An 18,628-nucleotide genomic window follows, 5' to 3' on the forward strand; every position below is an offset into this window, starting at 1 on the left:
GGTGAAACTCTCTGAGCTCCTCTCTCGCAGGGTGGAACACCCACAGTTCCTCTCCCGCAGGGTTAAGCTGCCTTAGTTCCCACTGGGTATCCCACCCAATCTCTTGCTTTCACACTTTCTTTTTCATCATTACAATGCAGTAACTCTGAGTACTAAATTTTGAGCATGGAGGCATGGTTTGAGCTGGTGGGTATGGTGTGTTGTCAAGGAAACTACTTCAGAACTGGAAGAGTTTGTCACCTTGCACATGATCTCAGTGTAGAGGAAAACCTTGCTCCAAAAGAAGGGCTACAAAATCCACTTTGGTCTTTGGATCCATCAGATATACCATAGTACCTCCAATAATTAGAAAACATTCTCCAGAAAAGATAACATGAACATCAACTCTGTTCCTCTCTCCACCAATACTGCTTCACCTGCTCCAGCATTCTCTGTTTCTATAAGCCATTATACCAGCGGTGATTCTGGTGTAGTATCTGAGACTCTACCTGATGTTGGGATATTTGGAATTGACAGGATAAATGCAAATTTCCAATTCCATTAACATTTACTACATCTCAAAAAATACTTCATTGATTGTAAAGCAGGTTGGCATGTCTTGCACAGTGTACACCATCTACATGATGAACTTCAGCAACTCACCAAGGCTCCTTCGACAGCACCTTCCAGACCTGTGACCTCTACCATCTAGAAGGACAAGGGCAGCAAGCACATGGGAACACCACCACCTGGAAGTTCCCCTCCAAGCCATTCACCATCCTGACTTTGAAATATATCGCCGTTCCTTCACTGTCGCTGGGTCAAAATCCTGGAACTCCCTTCCTCACAGCACTGTGGGTGTACCTACACCACATGGACTGCAGCGGTTCAAGAAGGCAGCTCACCACCACCTTCTCAAGGGCAACTAGGGATGGGCAATAAATGCTGGCCTAGCCAGTGAAGCCCACATCCCGTGAATGAATAAAAAAAATCCAAGGCCTGACTAGGGATTGGCAATAAATCTTAATTACCAGGTTTTGCCTCGAAAATGGTTCCACAGTGCAAGGCAAGGATCCTCAAAGTGAGGCTGTATTTAAATTCTTCTCTTCGGGATGCACTATTTGACACAAGTTGATGCGCTAGATTGTGTTCCTCAAAATACTGGGTGTTTATGCTGATTTTAAATGTGAATTCCTTTGCAAGAAGGTCTCGTTTTCTCCAACTTTTGAATCTGCATGTTCCTGCGGGAGGGTCAGGAGACGAGGTGGGGTTGGGTGGGGCATGACATATTACGCACCTGAACCGCATTATGGAGGAGTTGGGTTAGTGACAGGAATGGTTATCCATCTGGCTGTGGCTATAACCAATTAAACTCCTTACAGCCTTAATTATGAACATTTTCCCAATGCCAAACAGATTTCCGATCCGGCGCGGGGTGCTCGTTGCTGTCAGGTAGCCATCCATGAAACCATAGCCATGAAACCAGGGACAGGGTGGGCAGTCAGAGCAAGAGGCTGCAATCCATTTGGAAGCCTCCACTTCAAAAATTAGCTGCAACCATGGCAGTATCCTTACTGCGGGAAAGGGCTCTGAAACTCTGAACTCTGAAAGCTCTCACCTGTCTGGCATTCTTACTTACCTGACCGATAGTCTGTGATCAGGAATGGAGGCAGCCTTTCACCACCCTACCTACTTCAGCAGCTCCTACCTCTGACTGTGGGATCTAAGACAGCTGGAAGGCTTCCTATTGGCACTCCAGACTGGGGAGCTGTTCTTAATTGAACAAGGCTCTTGCAGGGCCCCTGGTTTCCACTGCCTGCGCTTCTGGGTTCCTGATCCACATTTCATCCTGATGGCAGGATCAGGACCCATAATCAAAAAATTCAGCCCTGCATGCTTCTGAGAGAGTTATGTGTATTCAGCATTGACTATTCTGCCAGTCATGGCGAAAATCTTACTCACATCATTGATCTCGTACTGCTAAACAGAGGGTTATTGGACATACTCAGTGAGTAACTGAATCCTTCCAGAAAACACGTTCAAATCCCTGCTCTGTCCCTAGTTAGCAGCAGTGACCATTAGCCTTAGAAACCAGAGGGCAGGAAGGATGAGAAAGAGAGTAGGGTTTCCATTCCCGAATCCCATCCATGAACTCCTGTTGGAAGTACTTCTGTGGGGATACTGGATGTGAACAGGAAGGTGCTTCAGTCTGTGAATTTCTGTGGACAAAGTGCCTGCCATCAATATACCTCTTAACTCATACATGTCATTTCAAAACTAGGAATGGGCAATAAAATCAACCTTACCTGAGTTGATCATATCCTGAGATCAAATTTTAAAAAGCCTCAAAGACTAGATGGACAGAGGAGATAAAGTTGACCAAGGAAGGGAGAATGGATGCTTATGAAACAATGAGGTACAGTAACATTGGGAGTTACTGTAGCTGGCACAAATTTTAAACTTGTTAGAATAAACAGGTGTTTACATCGCATCTTTCACACCTCATATAACCTCCCATACAATGTCTTACTTTGAAGAATAGTCAATGTTCACACAGCAAAATCCCACAAACAGCAATTGTATGGTGTGGATTCTGCCAGTGGAGAGAAAGAAAGGAATGGTGGCTAGGACACCAGGAAACTCCCTGCCTTATTAGTGCCCCAGGAGATGACTTGGCTATGATTTGGAGGGGGTTGGGGGGTGGCACGTAGTTGGGTGCTGGTGTTGGTAAGGAAGGGTTCAATCATGATGCTCCAGCCATCAAGGCGTAGAGCAGGTTTAATGGATCCGTGAGACTATTCCCAACTATCAAGAGATAATAGGAAATGGAAGGTGCCCTTAGAACGTTTTACAGAGGACTGGAATGCCCAGTTACCACATACTGGATAAGGGAACTGAATTGCTGTGTTGCTGAACAGGATATATATCCTGCATGAGAGGAAGTCACATCAGATACTGCAGGCAGGATCTTACCAGCTGCAGAGAGGCAGCTTTATGGTGGCGGGGAGAGAAATTTTGAAAACGGTGCATCAGGTCAGCGCCCCCAACGTCTTGTTGACTCCAGCTGATCTTGCCAGAGATGGTTTAGCAATGGAACCGGCTATCTGCCTGGCAGCGGCAACTAATCAATTAGTGCCAATTAACTGGCCACGTGGGACCAGACTGGGGAGGCTTCCAGGATCTTCCTGGCAGCAGATGGGCCCCTTGCTGTGGGTCAAGCCTGACAAGTGCCTGGAGGCAGCCTTCCTGTGGCAGGATGGGTGCAAGCAGAGCTTCTGTTATTTATTCCCCTTACCCACTGGGCTACCACAGGGCCACAGCAACAATATATCCTGTGGAGGGAGGCCTCCTCCACAATGGTGGCCTGACAGCTGTGCCACAAATGATTATAAAATTTTTCTACATTTTCAGAGGGAGCCTCCATCTTCAGGAAACCTCTCCTGGTGGGGCTGCCCTCTCATTGGGCTGGTTGGGTACCGCTCCCGCTGACCATCCTTAATTGGCTGGCGCTCAAGATTGCACAGGTGGGCAGCCAGGCAGCACCAGTGGTTTCAGGACCTGCTTATGGTCTCGACCTTAGACAATCTTTAAAGGCAGTAAGGTTCCACCCTATGAGTACCATTGCAGAGACCCAGCACAATTCTTAAAGGGATAGGAGCACAGCTTCTCATCATTAGAATGCTGACTTGGGAGGGGTGGGGGGACTTAAACTCTTGATACATGGAAAGGCCCTGAAAATTAAGGAGAATAAAAACATGGCAGTACTACAATTCCAACTGGTTCAGATGCTAGAACAAAAATATCTGTTGTAACAAACCACAGACTTTGTCACACTGACGTTTTAAACAGTCACAACACAGTTAATTGTTAAGAGAACTCTTCAGATCAAACTCCTGTGTTAACAATGCCCAGGGACAAGTACATCATATTATTAAGGGATTTCATGATATTTGAATATGAATGTATCACTTGAATTGATAGGCTCATGTTGTGGTTTGACTGGTTTGACACGATGGAAGATACAAAACATTACCTCAAGTTGGACCTTTTGTTCTAAGTTCTTGTAGGTTCGCTGGAGTAACTCTTTAGTGCCCAGCACACCATACCACATCATATTCTTGGTCCGGCTTCTAAAAAAAAGGAAGTATTCAGAAAGATATAGTCGCTAGTATTTCTGTAATAAACTTGATGTACTAAACAGGTTTATTATTTGAAACAGATAACTTTATTATAGAGCTCGTTTAGAAGCTACATGTTTGAACTAGGTCCACGTCAAGAAAGCTCCACCCCTAAGATTACCCGTGCTTAGGGCTGATTCATCTGTACAATCACATGATCCCTAAAGGTTTTAACCCATAGTCACTATAGTCCTCACCCTTTAATTTTTTTACATTTCTTATTTACAAGAATATTTTGACCCACGACATACATGCATACATATATCAGGTATGTCTATTCTAGGTCGATCTGGTACCTCAGGGATTAAAGGTTCAACATCAATTTCAGGTGGAATAACTGGTTGTTGGAGTGTCTCTCTACTCCTTAGGTGATCCACATGTTTTCGGACAATCTGATCTTCCACTTCCACTTGGTATAACAAGGGTCCAGTTTCAGGGACAATTATACCAGGGACACAACTAGGTCCATTTCCAAAATTTCACATGAAAACTGTCTCTCCCACAATAAGTTTGAGCTTTGCTATGAATATCATAATTCACTTTCTGACTACTCTGGTTCTTCTCCACCTTCCCCTCTAAGTTTGGAAGCACCAGACTCAACCTTGTATGAAGGTAGTATTTCATCAGTAATTCAGACAGTGTTGAACCCGTAGTTGCATGAAGAGTCATACAATAATTGAGGAGAAAACATGAAATTTGGATTTCTAACGTTCCTTCGGGTCACTTCTTCATTCCTGATTTGAAAGTTTGCACAGCTCTTTCTGAGAGCCCATTGGATGAGAGATGATGTGATGCTGTTTTAATGTGTTTAATTCTATTTAAACTTGAATCTCTGGAATTGCATACTAGCGAAAGCAGTACTGTTATCTGAAACAGTGACTTCTGGTAGGCCATGTATATTACAACATTAGAGCAGCTTTTCAATAGTTACACACTGTCAGTGATCTAACTTTATACACATCCATCCACTTAGAATGTGCATCGAATGTCATCAATAAAAATATGGTACCTAAAAATAAGCCTACATAGTCTATATGTAGTCTAACCCTAGGTTGGTCAGGCCACTCCCAAAGATACAGTGGAGCTGAAACGGGAAACTTCTGTTGTTGCTGACACTGGAGCTAGTGTTTAACCATTTTTTTCTATATCACTGCCTATACTTGGCCACCAGGTATAGCTTTGCACAAGCATCCTCATTTTCGAAATGCTTGGATGCACACTGTGAAGCTCTGTCAAGAGTGGTTCTCTTCCTTGTGAAGGAATGACAACTCTTGATCCCCACAACAAGATTCCACCTTGACAACTTAACTCAGTTTTATGGGCATGAAATGGCCTTATCTCTTCAGACACTTGTACATTCGACCATCCTTGCAATACTTGGTCTGGGACTTCTGACAAAATTGGATCCCGGTTTGTCCAATTCTGTATTTGCTTCGCACAGACCGGCGAAGAGTCCAAGAAATTCAACACAAGTACAACTTCTTGTGGCACTGGAGCATATACAATCATTTCTGGCAATGGAAAATGACTGACTGCATCTGCATTTGCAATATGTACACCAGGACGATGCATAAAGGTGTACTCATATGCTGACAAAATCAAAGCCCACTGTTGAATTCTGGCTGAGGCTATTGGCGGAATGGCTTTACCTTCACTACTCGATTAGTGGCTTATGATCTGAAATTATAGTGAAATGTTGACCATTGATGGAATTTCTGGACTCCAAATATTACGGATAAACCTTTTTCAAGTTGTGAATAACCCTTTTCACTGCAGAGAGGGTTCTGGAGGTATGTGCTATTGGCCTTTCAGGACCATCTTCCATCCTGTGTGACAACACAGCTCCCACACAGTGGGGAGATGCATCACAGGTTAATAGTAATTCTTTTGATGGGTTGCCATGTCTACTGGTACACTATGAGTGTAATAGCTCCTTGACTTTTACGAATGTTTCTTCTTGTTATGCCTTCCATGACCAACGATGGTTCTTTTTCAATAAACAATGGTTCTTTTTCAGTAATATGTGTAAAGGGGCTAAAAATCCCTGGGACAGGATATTTGTCTAATTTAGCAGCCATGTTCACAGTTAACTTGTAGTCTAGGCAGATGTGAATAGTTTGATCTGGCTTCATCACTGGACTATGGGCACTGCCCATTCTGAAAATTGGACTGGTTGGATGATGCCCAGCTTCTCTAAATGGCAGAATTCTGCATCCACCTTCTCCTTTAGTTCATAAGGCACAGGTCTGGCCTTAAAGAACCAGGGTGTTGCCTCCGGATCTACATATATTTTTGATTGTAGGCCTTTTATCTTTCCCAATTCGTCACGAAATATGCTGTCATACTTCCTTAACAGCTCAGGAATTCCTCCTGTCATCACTTGAAACACTTCTGACCAGTTAAGTTTAATTTCTTTTAATCAGTTGCAGCCCGGAAGATTAGGTCCTTCACCTGTTACAATGATCACTGGAAGCTGGGCTGTCTGTTACCTGTAGGATACAGGTACAGTGATGATGCCTTTTACCTGTATTGACTCTCCAGTGTACGTCTTCAGCTGAGCTGTGGTTTACTCCAGATTCAGTGGCTGATATCTTTGCTGAGGTATTTAAATGTGTGTTCCTCCAGCACTGTGGTAGTTGCTCCTGTGTCTACCTCCATGACTAGAGGATTCCTATTCACTTGAATGGTGATGGTGACTGGTTCAGTTTTTACTGCTTTGACATTGTATGGGGAATAGATATCAGTATCAGCAGCTTCTGGTTGTTATATTGTGCACTTCAATCACCCTGGTCTGCTGTCTGATTGGCTGTCTCGATTTTGCCCTGCATTGCTTTATTACATGTCCTTTTCTGGGGCAATAGTGGTATTCTGCCTCCTGAAATCTGCAGGTTTCCAGTACATGGTTACCCCCACATTGGTAAAAAATTAATTTTTAACTCGCTGGTGAATGTACACCTTGCTGTACACCTTTTCGTTTGTCGAGCAGCTGAGACTGTTTCCCGCCTCGCAGCTGTCTCTCTGGTTTTTGCGCCACACCAGGCAGTAGGTTCCCGCCCTAACTGCAGAACGGCACCATGTTGCACACCCTGTAAAGCCCGCAGGTCCCTCTCCGCACTCTCCATTGCTAGCACTGTTTCCATGACGCACTTCAAATTAGTGTTAACTTCTGCAAGTAAACGGTGCTGAATGGCGTCATCGTGTATGCAGCAAAACAACCGGTCTCGCATCATGTCATTGAGCGCATCTCCGAAGTTGCAGTGCTCAGTTAACTGTACAACTTTGCGATAGAAGTTGCAATTAACTCTTCCGGGTCCCTTACTCTGGACTTGAACTTAAATCTCTGCATAATTACTGATGGCTTCGGCTGAAAACGTGTCTTCACGAGGTTTACCAGCTTGTTAAAAGATTTAGAATTGGGCGCGTTCGGGGGCGTCAGACTCCGGATGGGGTTATATGTCTTGCTCCCTTAAAAGAATTGCTTTCTGCTTCTCCTCCACTGTTATTTCATTCGCCACAAAATAAAAACCTAGGCACTCAATGTACTGGCTCCAGTCTTCCGTGGACGAGTCAGAAGACTGATTCCACTGAAGAGTGGCATGGCTGGTGAGTACACATTTCTTTCTTTCTTTAAGAATTGATGTACTCACATTCACAAGGCATGGTACAGCGTCAGAGCTATTTATCCTCGTTGCCAATTGTAATAAACTTGGTGTACCGGACTGGTTTCTTACTTGAAGCAGATAACTTTATTACAGAGCTTGTTTAGGAGCTACATGCTTGAACCAGGTTCCTGACTAGAAGGCTCCGCCCCTAAGAATACCCATGCTTAGGGCTGATTCATCTATACAATCATGTGACCCCCTAAAGGCAGTAGTAAAAGTTGTAATCCATAATCACTATAATTTCACACTTTGTTTTTGTGGCCAAAAGTGGGAATGTGTCACTGACTGACAATTGATCTCACAACAACAAAACATTAGTTTCTCTGTATCAATAAGGAATTTGGTTAAGGTTAGTGTGTTGGCCATTTTGAGTTCTACCATTTGTACTTCTTTTGGTGAGCGTGGAGGACATTTCCTCACAATATTTAATAAGTATTTAGGTGAACACTTGAAATGTCAACACTTGAAATAATGCCATTGCATACAAGGCTATGGGCCAAGTGCTGGAAAATGGGATTGGAGTAGATAGGGGCTTGATGACCAGCGTGGACACAATGGGCCAAAGGGCCTCTCTCCATGCTGTAAAACTCTACGACTGTATAACATAATTCATAGTTTGGAAAAGGTCCGATGGTTTTGTAATTTTTCTTTGCTGTGCAACAATTCCCTTCATTTCAAACAGGCTTTTGAAAACTTTGTACTGAGACTTTCTGGTAGTTTCCACTGTATTAATGAGATATATTTGCGCAGTATTTTTGCGAGTTTCTGCTCAACACTAAATCTCCCCAGTTGTGAGAATAGCAGCAGTGAGCGGGGTACAGATCTCTAGCCCCAATTACATGACCCATGTGCACAACTAGCAAGGTTCTGGCCTGGTAGTGGAGCCAGAACTCTTACTTTAAATAAAAATAGGCCTGTCCTTCATAAGTCAATAGTCATGAGGCTAGGTCAATGGAAAATGTCAAAACACAAACTGACTGATTTTTGGCAGACGAGAATATTAAGAGGTATGGAATCAAAGCAGGTAATTGAAGTTAAGATACAGATCAACCTGATGTAACTGAATGGAGGAGCAAGCTCTAAGCCCACTCCTGCCTATTTGATGATAAGAATATATTATTTTGCATGGAAATCGGGTGATTTTTTTTGTTTGTTTTGAAGTTTGCTGCTGTTGAAGGGTAAATTTTGAGGTGGTGTGTGTCTTGCCCAGTGGAATCATAGATTGGTGAATTAGGTGTGAAGATCAACACACCGGATTTACAATGCTTCAAATCTGAAGACTGCTACAAATCAAACTGAACTGATTTTCACTGAACTGCTGTCCAGTGCCACTTGCACAATCTTTAGGTTGCATTCAGTTAATTAAGTTATGGTGAGGCCAACTTTGGAGTATTGTATGCAGTTCTGGTCGCCTAACTACAGGAAGGATATCAGTAAGATTGAGAGTGTGCAGAGAAGATTTACTAGGATGTTGCCGGGTCTTAACGAGTTGAGTTACAGGGAAAGATTAAACAGGTTAGGACTTTATTCCTCGGAGCGTAGAAGAATGAGGGGAGTTTTGATAGAAGTTTACAAAATTGTGAGGGGTATAGACAGAGTAAATGCGAGTAGGCTCTTTCCACTTAGATTAGGAGAGATAAACACGAGAGGACATGGCTTTAGGGTGAAAGGGGAAAGGTTTAGGGGGAACATTAGGGGGAACTTCTTCACTCAGAGAGTGGTGAGTGTGGAACGAGCTACCACCTGACATGGTAAATGCGGGCTCACTCTTAAGTTTTAAGAATAAATTGGATAGATACGTGGATGGGAGAGGTCCGGAGGGTTATGGACTAGGTGCAGGTCAATGGGACTAGCGGAATAATATTTCGGCACAGACTAGAAGGGCCGAATGGCCTGTTTTCTGTGCTGTAGTGTTCTATGGTTCTATAGTTCTAAGTCAGGCAATTGGGATGATCTTGGGGAACTCTTTGCTTCCCTTTCCTGGTCCCAATGCAGCTTCACTCTCCAGCCTGTATGCATACCATATGTGATGTAATTCCAACAAACAATGGAGGGTTTCACACCAAACAGTTCTCAATGTCAGCTTTTGTATTGCATCTTCATTCTGTCAGTCTGCTCTGCCCCTGCTCAGTTTGAACACCCTTAGCCATCTTTTCCTCTGCTTACATCTTCTCTAATTCACAGTTAGAGCTACTTTTTCCTGTGCCAATATCAGAACATGGTCCCCTGCCCAAGCTGACTTTTGTAACTTATTTGAATCCTCTTTTCCATCCTCTTCTGTTCCTTTACAGCAATCTCTAACTGAGAAGCTGATCTTTTCTGGCTCACTTTCCTCTCTGACTTTCATTTTGATAATCCGGGTAACAAGCTTCCCTCCGTTACTCTATTTGGTTTTGGCTGTTGTGATTCATTCTCATCAGCAATGACAAATCCTCCAAGCTTTGGCCTTCAGTATGATATCCAGTCTTCCATAAGTGTGCCTTTGAACAGACACTACCTCTTTAACCTCTAAAACACAGTCAACTTTTCCTTCTCCCAAATCTCCTGCTCCCCTCATCTTGATGAAAACTTTCTTCTCCTTTTAAATTCCTGTCCCTAATAGGATATTTCTTTCAATTACTGTCCTTACATTGATATTTCCTATTAGTTAAGGTTCGCATTCCTATTTAGTGCCCTTAATTTGGTATTTCCTACTTATAGCCCTACATTATAACAGACTATACTTCAAAAATACTTCATTGATTGTGGGACACCCTGAAGTCATGAAAGGTGCTATATAAATAAGGATCTTTTTAAATATGACTATTACCTTTCATTACTGTCCATATCTTACTGCCTTTATACAACTATTTTCTTCTCTTACTACCCTTGTATTGGTAGTTCCTTCTAACACTTGACATATAATTGGCATTTACTGCCCTAATGTTGGTAATTCTTACATTATGAAATATTATTTAAAAAACATCATTTCTTAAATTTCAAACTATGCTTAGAAGAGGTGTGGTCTAACCAGTGATTACCAGCATTTCTTTCAAATTGGCCATTTCACTGGTAATCCCTTTGCCTATGTTATGCACTCTGCTATCAAACATTTGGGTGAATGCTTTTCTCATTGCACTAGATAGCTCCAAACTTTTGATAGCACTACTTGAGAAGTTACTGCTGCACTGTAATAATATATGGGAAAGAGCTTTGGTAAGGCAGAACTATAGGTTTTCCTATCCTTGGGGTGGGAGGGCAAGGGGGAGCTTGGGGTAAACCACAGAAGAATGTATGAGGGGAAAGAGAGAGAGAAGGCAATGTGCTGTTTATATATATGTCCTTATTTGGAACTTTGAGATGAGATTGAAGACCTTTTTCCATTGCCTTCCCAACAGCTAATTTCATGGATTCATGATTCATAGCTTTGTCACACGTGAATTTGATGGTTCATCATCCGATTTGGAATTCGTCAAAAGACACAGGTTTACTCATGACCGTCAAGACCATCAGCAGTCAATGCTGCTTCACTTCAATGGCTTGATACTCAACTTTTCATCATCCCCTGATATTACTGGCTTCTATCTCATCATTAAATAGAATTTCCACATCTCTTCCATTGGAGAAATAAAAATGCAAAACATTTTTGTTTCCTCTCAACAATTCTCTTAACCCCGTGAAGCCGGAGTACTGAGTGCTGCTCTCCTGTCTGGGTGGGTACTCTGAGAAACTCTCTTGCAGTTGTGCATGAGGCACAAGATAAAGCCTGTCAGCTCATGACTCTCTTCTCATTGCCAGCCTCCACTGAGTGTTCCACTCAACTTTCCTCTCATTCCTTTAGAACAACAATTTACCTTTATATAGCACCTTTACTGTAATGAAACATCCCAAGGTGCTCCATAGGAGTATTATAAAGCTAAGTCTGACATCAAGCCACATAAACAGGTATCAGGTCAGATGATCAAAAACTTGCTCAAAGAGGTAGGTTTTAAGACATATCTTGGAAGAGGAAAGCAAGGAAGAGACGAGGAGACGTTTATGGCCTTCGATGGTGGAGCAATTATTAATGGGAATCCACAGGAGGCCAGAATTAGTGGATGCAGAGAGGGTTATGGGACTGGAGGAGATTACAGAAATTGGGGGGGTGGGGGGGTGGTGAGGCCATGGACGGATTTGAAAACAAGGTTGAGAATTTTAAAATCAAGATGTTGCTTGACTGTGAGCCAATGGAGGTCAGTTAGCACAGAGGAACAGGACTAGCTGCAAGTTAAGACATGGGCAGCAGAGCTTTGGATGACCTCAAGTGTACGGGGGGTAGAAAGTGAGTGACTCAGCCAACAGTCTATTGGAATAGCCAAGTCTGGAAGTAACAAAGGCATGAATGAGGGTTTTAACAGCAGATAAGCTGAGATGGGGGCAAAGTCGAGCAGTGTTACAGAGGTGGAGATAGGTGGGCCATAATGATGGCACAAATATTAGCTCAGAAGATCATCTTGGGATCAGAAGTGACACCAAGTTTGTGAACAGACTGGCTTAATCTTAGACTATTAGCAGGGAGAGGGATAGAGTGGGTAACCAGGGAACAGAGTTTGGAGTCGAAACAGAGAACAATAGCTTCAGTCTTTCCAATAGTTAATTAGAGGAAATTTCTGTTCATCCTATACTGGATGTTGGATAAGCAGTCTGATAATTTAGCAACAGTGGAGGGGGGTGGTGGTGAGGTAGAGCTGGGTGTCGTTAGCGTACATGTGAAAACTAACACTGTACCTTTGGATGATGTCACTGACAAGAAGGTAAGTTTACTTTTGTCACAGTCACATAGGATGTAATTTGTGACTTTTTTTTATTCATTCATTCACGGGATGTGGACTTCGCTGGCTAGGCCAGCGTTTATTGCCCATCCCTAATTGCCCTTGAGAAGGTGATGGTGAGCTGCCACCTTGAACCGCTGCTGTCCATGGAGTGTAGGTACACCCACAGTGCTGTTAGGAAGGGAGTTCCAGGATTTTGACCCAGCGACAGTGAAGGAACGGTGATATATTTCCATGTCAGGATGGTGAGTGACTTGGAGAGGAACTTCCAGCTGGTGGTGTTCCTATGTGTCTGCTGCCCTTGTCCTTCTAGGTGGTAGTGGTCATGGGTTTGGAAGGTGCTGTCTAAGGAACCTTGGTGGGTTTTTTCAGTGCATCTTGTACATGGTACACACTGCTACTACTGTGCGTCGGTGGTGGAGTGAATGTTTGTGGAAGGGGTGGCTATCAGGTGGACTGCTTTTAAAAAAGCCATTTTGATATTGTCATAGGGGTGGAAAGCTGATTGGAGGGATTTAAACACAGGGCAGAATTGTCCCAGATTTCTACAAAGTGTGTTAGCGGTAGGGAAAAAAGCGTTTTACCCGCCAGCAGCAATGTCAGGTTTTTGCACCATATCATCCCATTCCTGGCCTCATTAACAATGCATTCCCGTGAAACACACCGGGTCACTGGCAGGACGGCCTCTGATTCGCCCATCCCCAGTCACCTCAGGCCTTCAGTAAGCTGGGTGCAATATTTAAAGGGCACCCTGTTCTCACACACACACCTGCCTCTACCCGGCGGATCATGTCCTCATCCCATCCATGGCACCGCTCACCACCCACACATGCCAGGCATCCTTCTTATCTGGCCTGGCAGGTTCCTGCTTATACACTCTCCATCTGTATTCATGCAAGACAAGCTGGCACACAACAATAGGGAGAGGTTGCAGACTAGTGTTGGGATGTCTGACATTGGTCCTCACAGACTTTGAAAATCGTGTCATCCAGCTGGCCGGTGAGGATCTGGACCGTTCCTGTGCTGACGGTGAGGTCGGCGCTGCTCTACAAAGTGAGGATTCAGCAATGCAACATCCATCAGACAACCATGCTGTGAGTGATGTGTCCTGTTTCACAGGCCACTGCCATGCACTAATTATCTCCCCTTGCTTTCACAGGCACATCTGGGACACAGCTGGGGGGGTTCCATGAGCCAAGTCCTGGACTCAGCCCCAAAGATGAGCTGACTTTAGGGAAAGAAGTATCCAATGACACCCTCATTGAAGACCTGTCACAACACTAACCCACACCCTCCATCAGCATAGTGACACACCTCGGTGGGACCTAGTTCTAGGGTAGCCTCAGGATCACAATCTGGTGAGCACATCGCACTGTCTGATCCACAGCAGGCGGAGGCAGGGACTTCCCAGGTTTCTGGCACTCAGAGGACTGCTAGAGGCCAGAAATCTGCTGAGTCCGAGTCAGATGAGGAGCCTCTGGGCTCAGACGTGTTACAGTTGCTGGAGCTGCAAAGGCAAGCTCGGGAACATCAGGAAGGGATGTCCGCTGCACTCCTCAGATTGCAAGGCATGATGGAGGAGTCCATCCATCTTCACTCTGAGGTGATAGTGCCAGCATACCATCGCACCAAGGTCAACACTGGTAGGATGGCAGCTGCCATGGAGACCTTGGTCCAGGACGTCACTCCTGCATTGCTGTGCAGGCTCAACTCCATCGCTGACGCCATAGTTGGCCTCCAACAGTGTCAACACGAGAGGGGTGTGAGGCAGCTCCATCTCACTCCAGCTACCCCTTCTCCTCAAGGAGTCAGCCTGGCACCCATAGGGAGGAGGATCAGCAGGTGCACACTCCGGGGCCATCCACCCAGGTGAATCCGGGAGTGACCGGCCCATCTGAATCCCCTCTTCCTGTGACCCCAGCAGCTCCAGCTCCCCAGGCTAAGGAAGTGCCAGTGCCACACAGCAGGACCCCGAAAACAGACCAGGACCCTCCGGGTCTCAGCCCTTTAGAGGATGCCTGCCAAAGTCATCACAGACAGGGCGTAGCAGTCAGCAGGCTGCCCCCACCTCCGTTGTGGATGTCTGGGGAGCACCAAGACATAGTGGCAAGGTTATGAAGGTTAAGAAAATGTAGTTGCCTGGGCATGGGTGTTAATCACTTGTACATACTGTTCACTATTGTCAATAAACTCGCAAGAATGTCTCCTTGCCAATGGCTCCTTGTTCTGATGAGCAGTGTTCGTGTCACTCAGACGTGAAACCTTTCTGCACAAGATAAAGGCAGGTGTCTCAGTCCAGGGCCTCTTCCCTGCGCTCTGTGCGGCCTTCAGACCAAAGTGATGGTCCAGCCTCACACTCCCTGGAAGCATTACTGATGCCTGCACCTCGATGGTGCTGGTCATTGCTGCCAGAATGTAGTGGGCAGGCGCCACAAAGTTCCCTCATTCTCTCTGTGTGCTCTCAGCAACTTTGAAGTGGGGCTGGCCCCCATCTCTTCAGCATCTGTGACCACTGATGCTGTGCTCCTGAAGGGCTCAGGTGCTGAAGGCAGACAAAGGATGTGTCATGTTTCATGGCTACGTCTCCCGGCAGATGGGGGTGGTGTGTAAAATCCAGCCCCATGTTCTTGAATTCCTTACTTCCCCTCTCTGAGGAAGGACAGGATCTCCACAGTCTCAGAAGCAAGGTCTTTAGCAGAGATTTTGAACTATGGAATTCCTTTGCTCACTTTGATCTTCTGTCTCCCAGCAATCTTTAGGCTGATCACAACAGCTGTACTGTAGTCTTGTGTATTTTGAACCATAGCCCTTCACCTCAATTTCTCAATGTGAAGAAATGTTGAAAGCTATGTACATACCTGCATTTCTCAGGATGCTCCTCACGTTTGTTGTTAAATTCCAAAGAGATTTTTGCATCTAATCCAATTCCAAAATAATTGTTCATAACGCATTTTTCAGCATATCCTTCTCTGTAATTAAAAAATATGTTATTAAAAAAATATTAATGCATTCTTATAATATGCTAATACATATTTGACCGCACCAATACCTTTCTAAAGATTTTGACAACAATAATCCAATTTGTAAGAGAAAGAAAATCAGTAACTATTAAGATTGGTATAACAGAACATTTCTTACAGCGAGTCTGGGTCAGGGTCAATGAATGGGGTTGCTCCAAAAGGATCGATGTTCGCTAATAACATTTTGCTGATGATCGAACTTCCAGCAATAGAGGCAGCAAGTCCAGCTCGTAAACCTGCGTTAATGCACAATTTTATTGTTAAGAAGCATACAAGCAAGAAACCTGTACAACTTAATAATGTTCTTGACAAAGGGCCTTGTTCGATGATAGCACAGATCAAAGAACTGGATGCTGAGGCCAACAAGCCGAATGTGCAAGAATTTAAAATTAGGCTGCATATTGATCACAAGGTGTCCAGGCATGATTGGCAGGGAAATTACCCAATCATCTCCATTCTGGTTGGGAACAGTGATGTGCAGCCACCCATGATGCATGTTTAAGGTTTAACCTCCATCTAAATGGAAGGCCATAAGCCACTGAATCCCAGCTTCTGCACCATGGGGCCAACTCAAATAACTACCCACTGCAGGAAAATATAGGTTGTTCTGATACCACTGGTTTAATAAGTTTACTGATGCATTCGTTCCAATTTCTGGGACCTCTGTCCTTGCCAGGATCCTGAGTACCTGGGCAGATGATTCTAGTGTTCAGAACTGGGAGATTTTCTTTGCTCGCGGTCAATGGCGAGGTTGTGAATGGACCAGTATAGGAAGTGGTGGTGCGATGCATTCGTCTCTCTGGAGGGGATCTTTGAGCAGATCGGAGAGCTGAAATAATCAAAAAGAATACTGATTATTAGAACTATTCATCAGCATTACCAAATAAATTACGAAGTGATAAAAACAAAAGATTTTCAGTCAATACAAAAGAAATCATTAAGCGGCAACACATTCAATTACACTCTTCATAATTATTGCTGTTTATCATTAGTTAATTAATCAAGTATGAGCAAGCACCTATTAACTCTGGTCAACTCTTATGTCCTGCTTCCACCATTATCCCCAGTGTAAATCATTTTCTGTCCAGGCTGAGGAAATGAATGCCTTAATTCCAAGACTTAACTAGAATATGCTCAATAAGACCCGGCACCAGTCAAACCATTCATAATATTTCAGTACCACTCAGGAGTCTATCAAAAGGGCACCGAGTGAAACAGTACCTCCCAACAACAGGCAGCCAGTGCAAAGGGTGCAGGAAGCTAGTTCACATGTTTGGCATGAATGCCAAGGGAAGGATGTTACTTTTTTTCTAAATAGACAAATGGCTGGACTGATAAAATGGCTGCAGCTGACCAGATGATGGTGGTTCTGGAAATTTCTGAACAGTATAAACATGGACAAAGGCTAACGCAAACTCCTGGAATGTAACACTTCTTGCACTGTATAAACATTCAAGCCAAGCCAACACAAAGGACAAATAGACAAGGCATCTGCAAAGCTATTGGGATCCTCCTCCCCCACGTTGTGATAATAGTTCTACAGTTACCTGCTTAAAACATAATGGGTTGTAACATGGGGCCTCATTAGCTGAATAACTCGATCCAAACCACCTTGTCACATGACCAAGACTTGTGCTGTTTAAATTGCTTTAATTATACAGCTCTTGAATTTCATCTTCAGTTGTGGTTTAACCTCTGAAGACTCCAGGCTAGCAGCCTGCCTTTGACCTTCATCCCTCTCCAAGTCTGATTTCCAGAAAGAACCCTGTATTTCACCTACAGGGTGAACTAATACCCAGGATACAAGAATACTTTGCTGCAGCTTCAATAGGCTCAACCTGCAACCGAGCTCCTAGGACCAAGACCAGGAATTCTGCCAAAGCCATATAAAAGATGCCACTGGACTTCTGATTCTGGACTCACGTGAAACCATAACTCTTATTTTCATCATGGTCTTGCCCTGAACCCTTTTCTTTCCCTTATCCTTCTTTTATTGTATGAATACAAAAAGTGGCAGATATTGCAAAACCCCTTCCCATGTTATGTGTGTGTAAATCAAACTACCCCTCTTATTTTACCTTATCTCAAGTTTGCTATGAAGTTATTAATAGAGGATTAGATAACTCCAAAATTGAAGGATTGGGGAAAACACACCGTCACTTATAAAAGAGGAAATCAAAAATCAAAGACACCTTTCTGTTTACGGACAGGTAGCGAGGGGAGAAATCAGGGCTGTTTAAATTAAACCCAGTCATGTCCGTAACAACACATTTAAAGTACTATGCACAGTTCTGGTCTTGACATTATAAAGGGTTGCAACAAGGTGACGGATAGTCTATATATAAGCCATAGGCTGATGGGGGCCCTGATCCCTTTGAGAAACTTGCTTTAAGATGTAATTGTGCTGGTGTAAGAGAAGACTTTCCCGAGCCAGTTGAGTATAAACAGGGAAGGTTCAAGAGCAGATGGGAAGAAAAGGCTGCAAGAGGCTGGGAGTTTGAGTGTTTTCCAGGATGACTGTTTGCAGTGCAAAGGATACTTAGAAGGTAAGGTGTACAACAGGGTATAGAGACTCTGGAGAAGGTGTAATAAAGAGAATGATCCCAGAACTGAGAGGTCATAACTATCATGAAAAACTAAAAAGACTGGGGCCTTTTTTTCTCCAGAAAAGAGAAGACTGAAGGATGACCTGAGAGAGGTCTATAAGATTATGAAAGGATTTGTTAGGATAGATGTAGAGAAGTTGTTTCCAACAGTGGTTAAGTTGAAAACTAAGGGCCATAAATAGAAGATAGTTGCTAATAAATCCGATAAGAAAATCAGGGGATTTACTCGAGACAGTAGAACACTCTACCACATGGGGCAGTTGAGGTGAATTGCATAGATACCTTTAAGGGGAAGCTAACTAAGTGTTTGAAAGAGAAAGGAATAAAAGGATATGCTGACAGAGTGAGATGAAGGAAGGTAAGAGCGGGCTCATGTAAAGCATAACCACAGAT

The 18,628-nt window shown here is 43.9% G+C and overlaps 1 protein-coding gene across 1 annotated transcript in view; it reads right to left on the reverse strand.

Annotated features, from left to right (window-relative positions):
• dgkh (diacylglycerol kinase, eta) overlaps positions 1 to 18,628 on the reverse strand; it is a 675,016-nt gene that overhangs the window by 120,364 nt on the left and 536,024 nt on the right. The window contains 4 exon segments of the mRNA XM_078559610.1: positions 4,013 to 4,109; positions 15,468 to 15,578; positions 15,748 to 15,865; positions 16,318 to 16,458. Of these exon segments, the coding sequence (XP_078415736.1) occupies positions 4,013 to 4,109; positions 15,468 to 15,578; positions 15,748 to 15,865; positions 16,318 to 16,458 (467 nt within the window).

Source organism: Cetorhinus maximus, chromosome 16 (genome assembly GCF_964194155.1).
Source record: "Cetorhinus maximus chromosome 16, sCetMax3.hap1.1, whole genome shotgun sequence".
In the NCBI taxonomy this organism is placed as follows: Eukaryota; Metazoa; Chordata; class Chondrichthyes; order Lamniformes; family Cetorhinidae; genus Cetorhinus; species Cetorhinus maximus.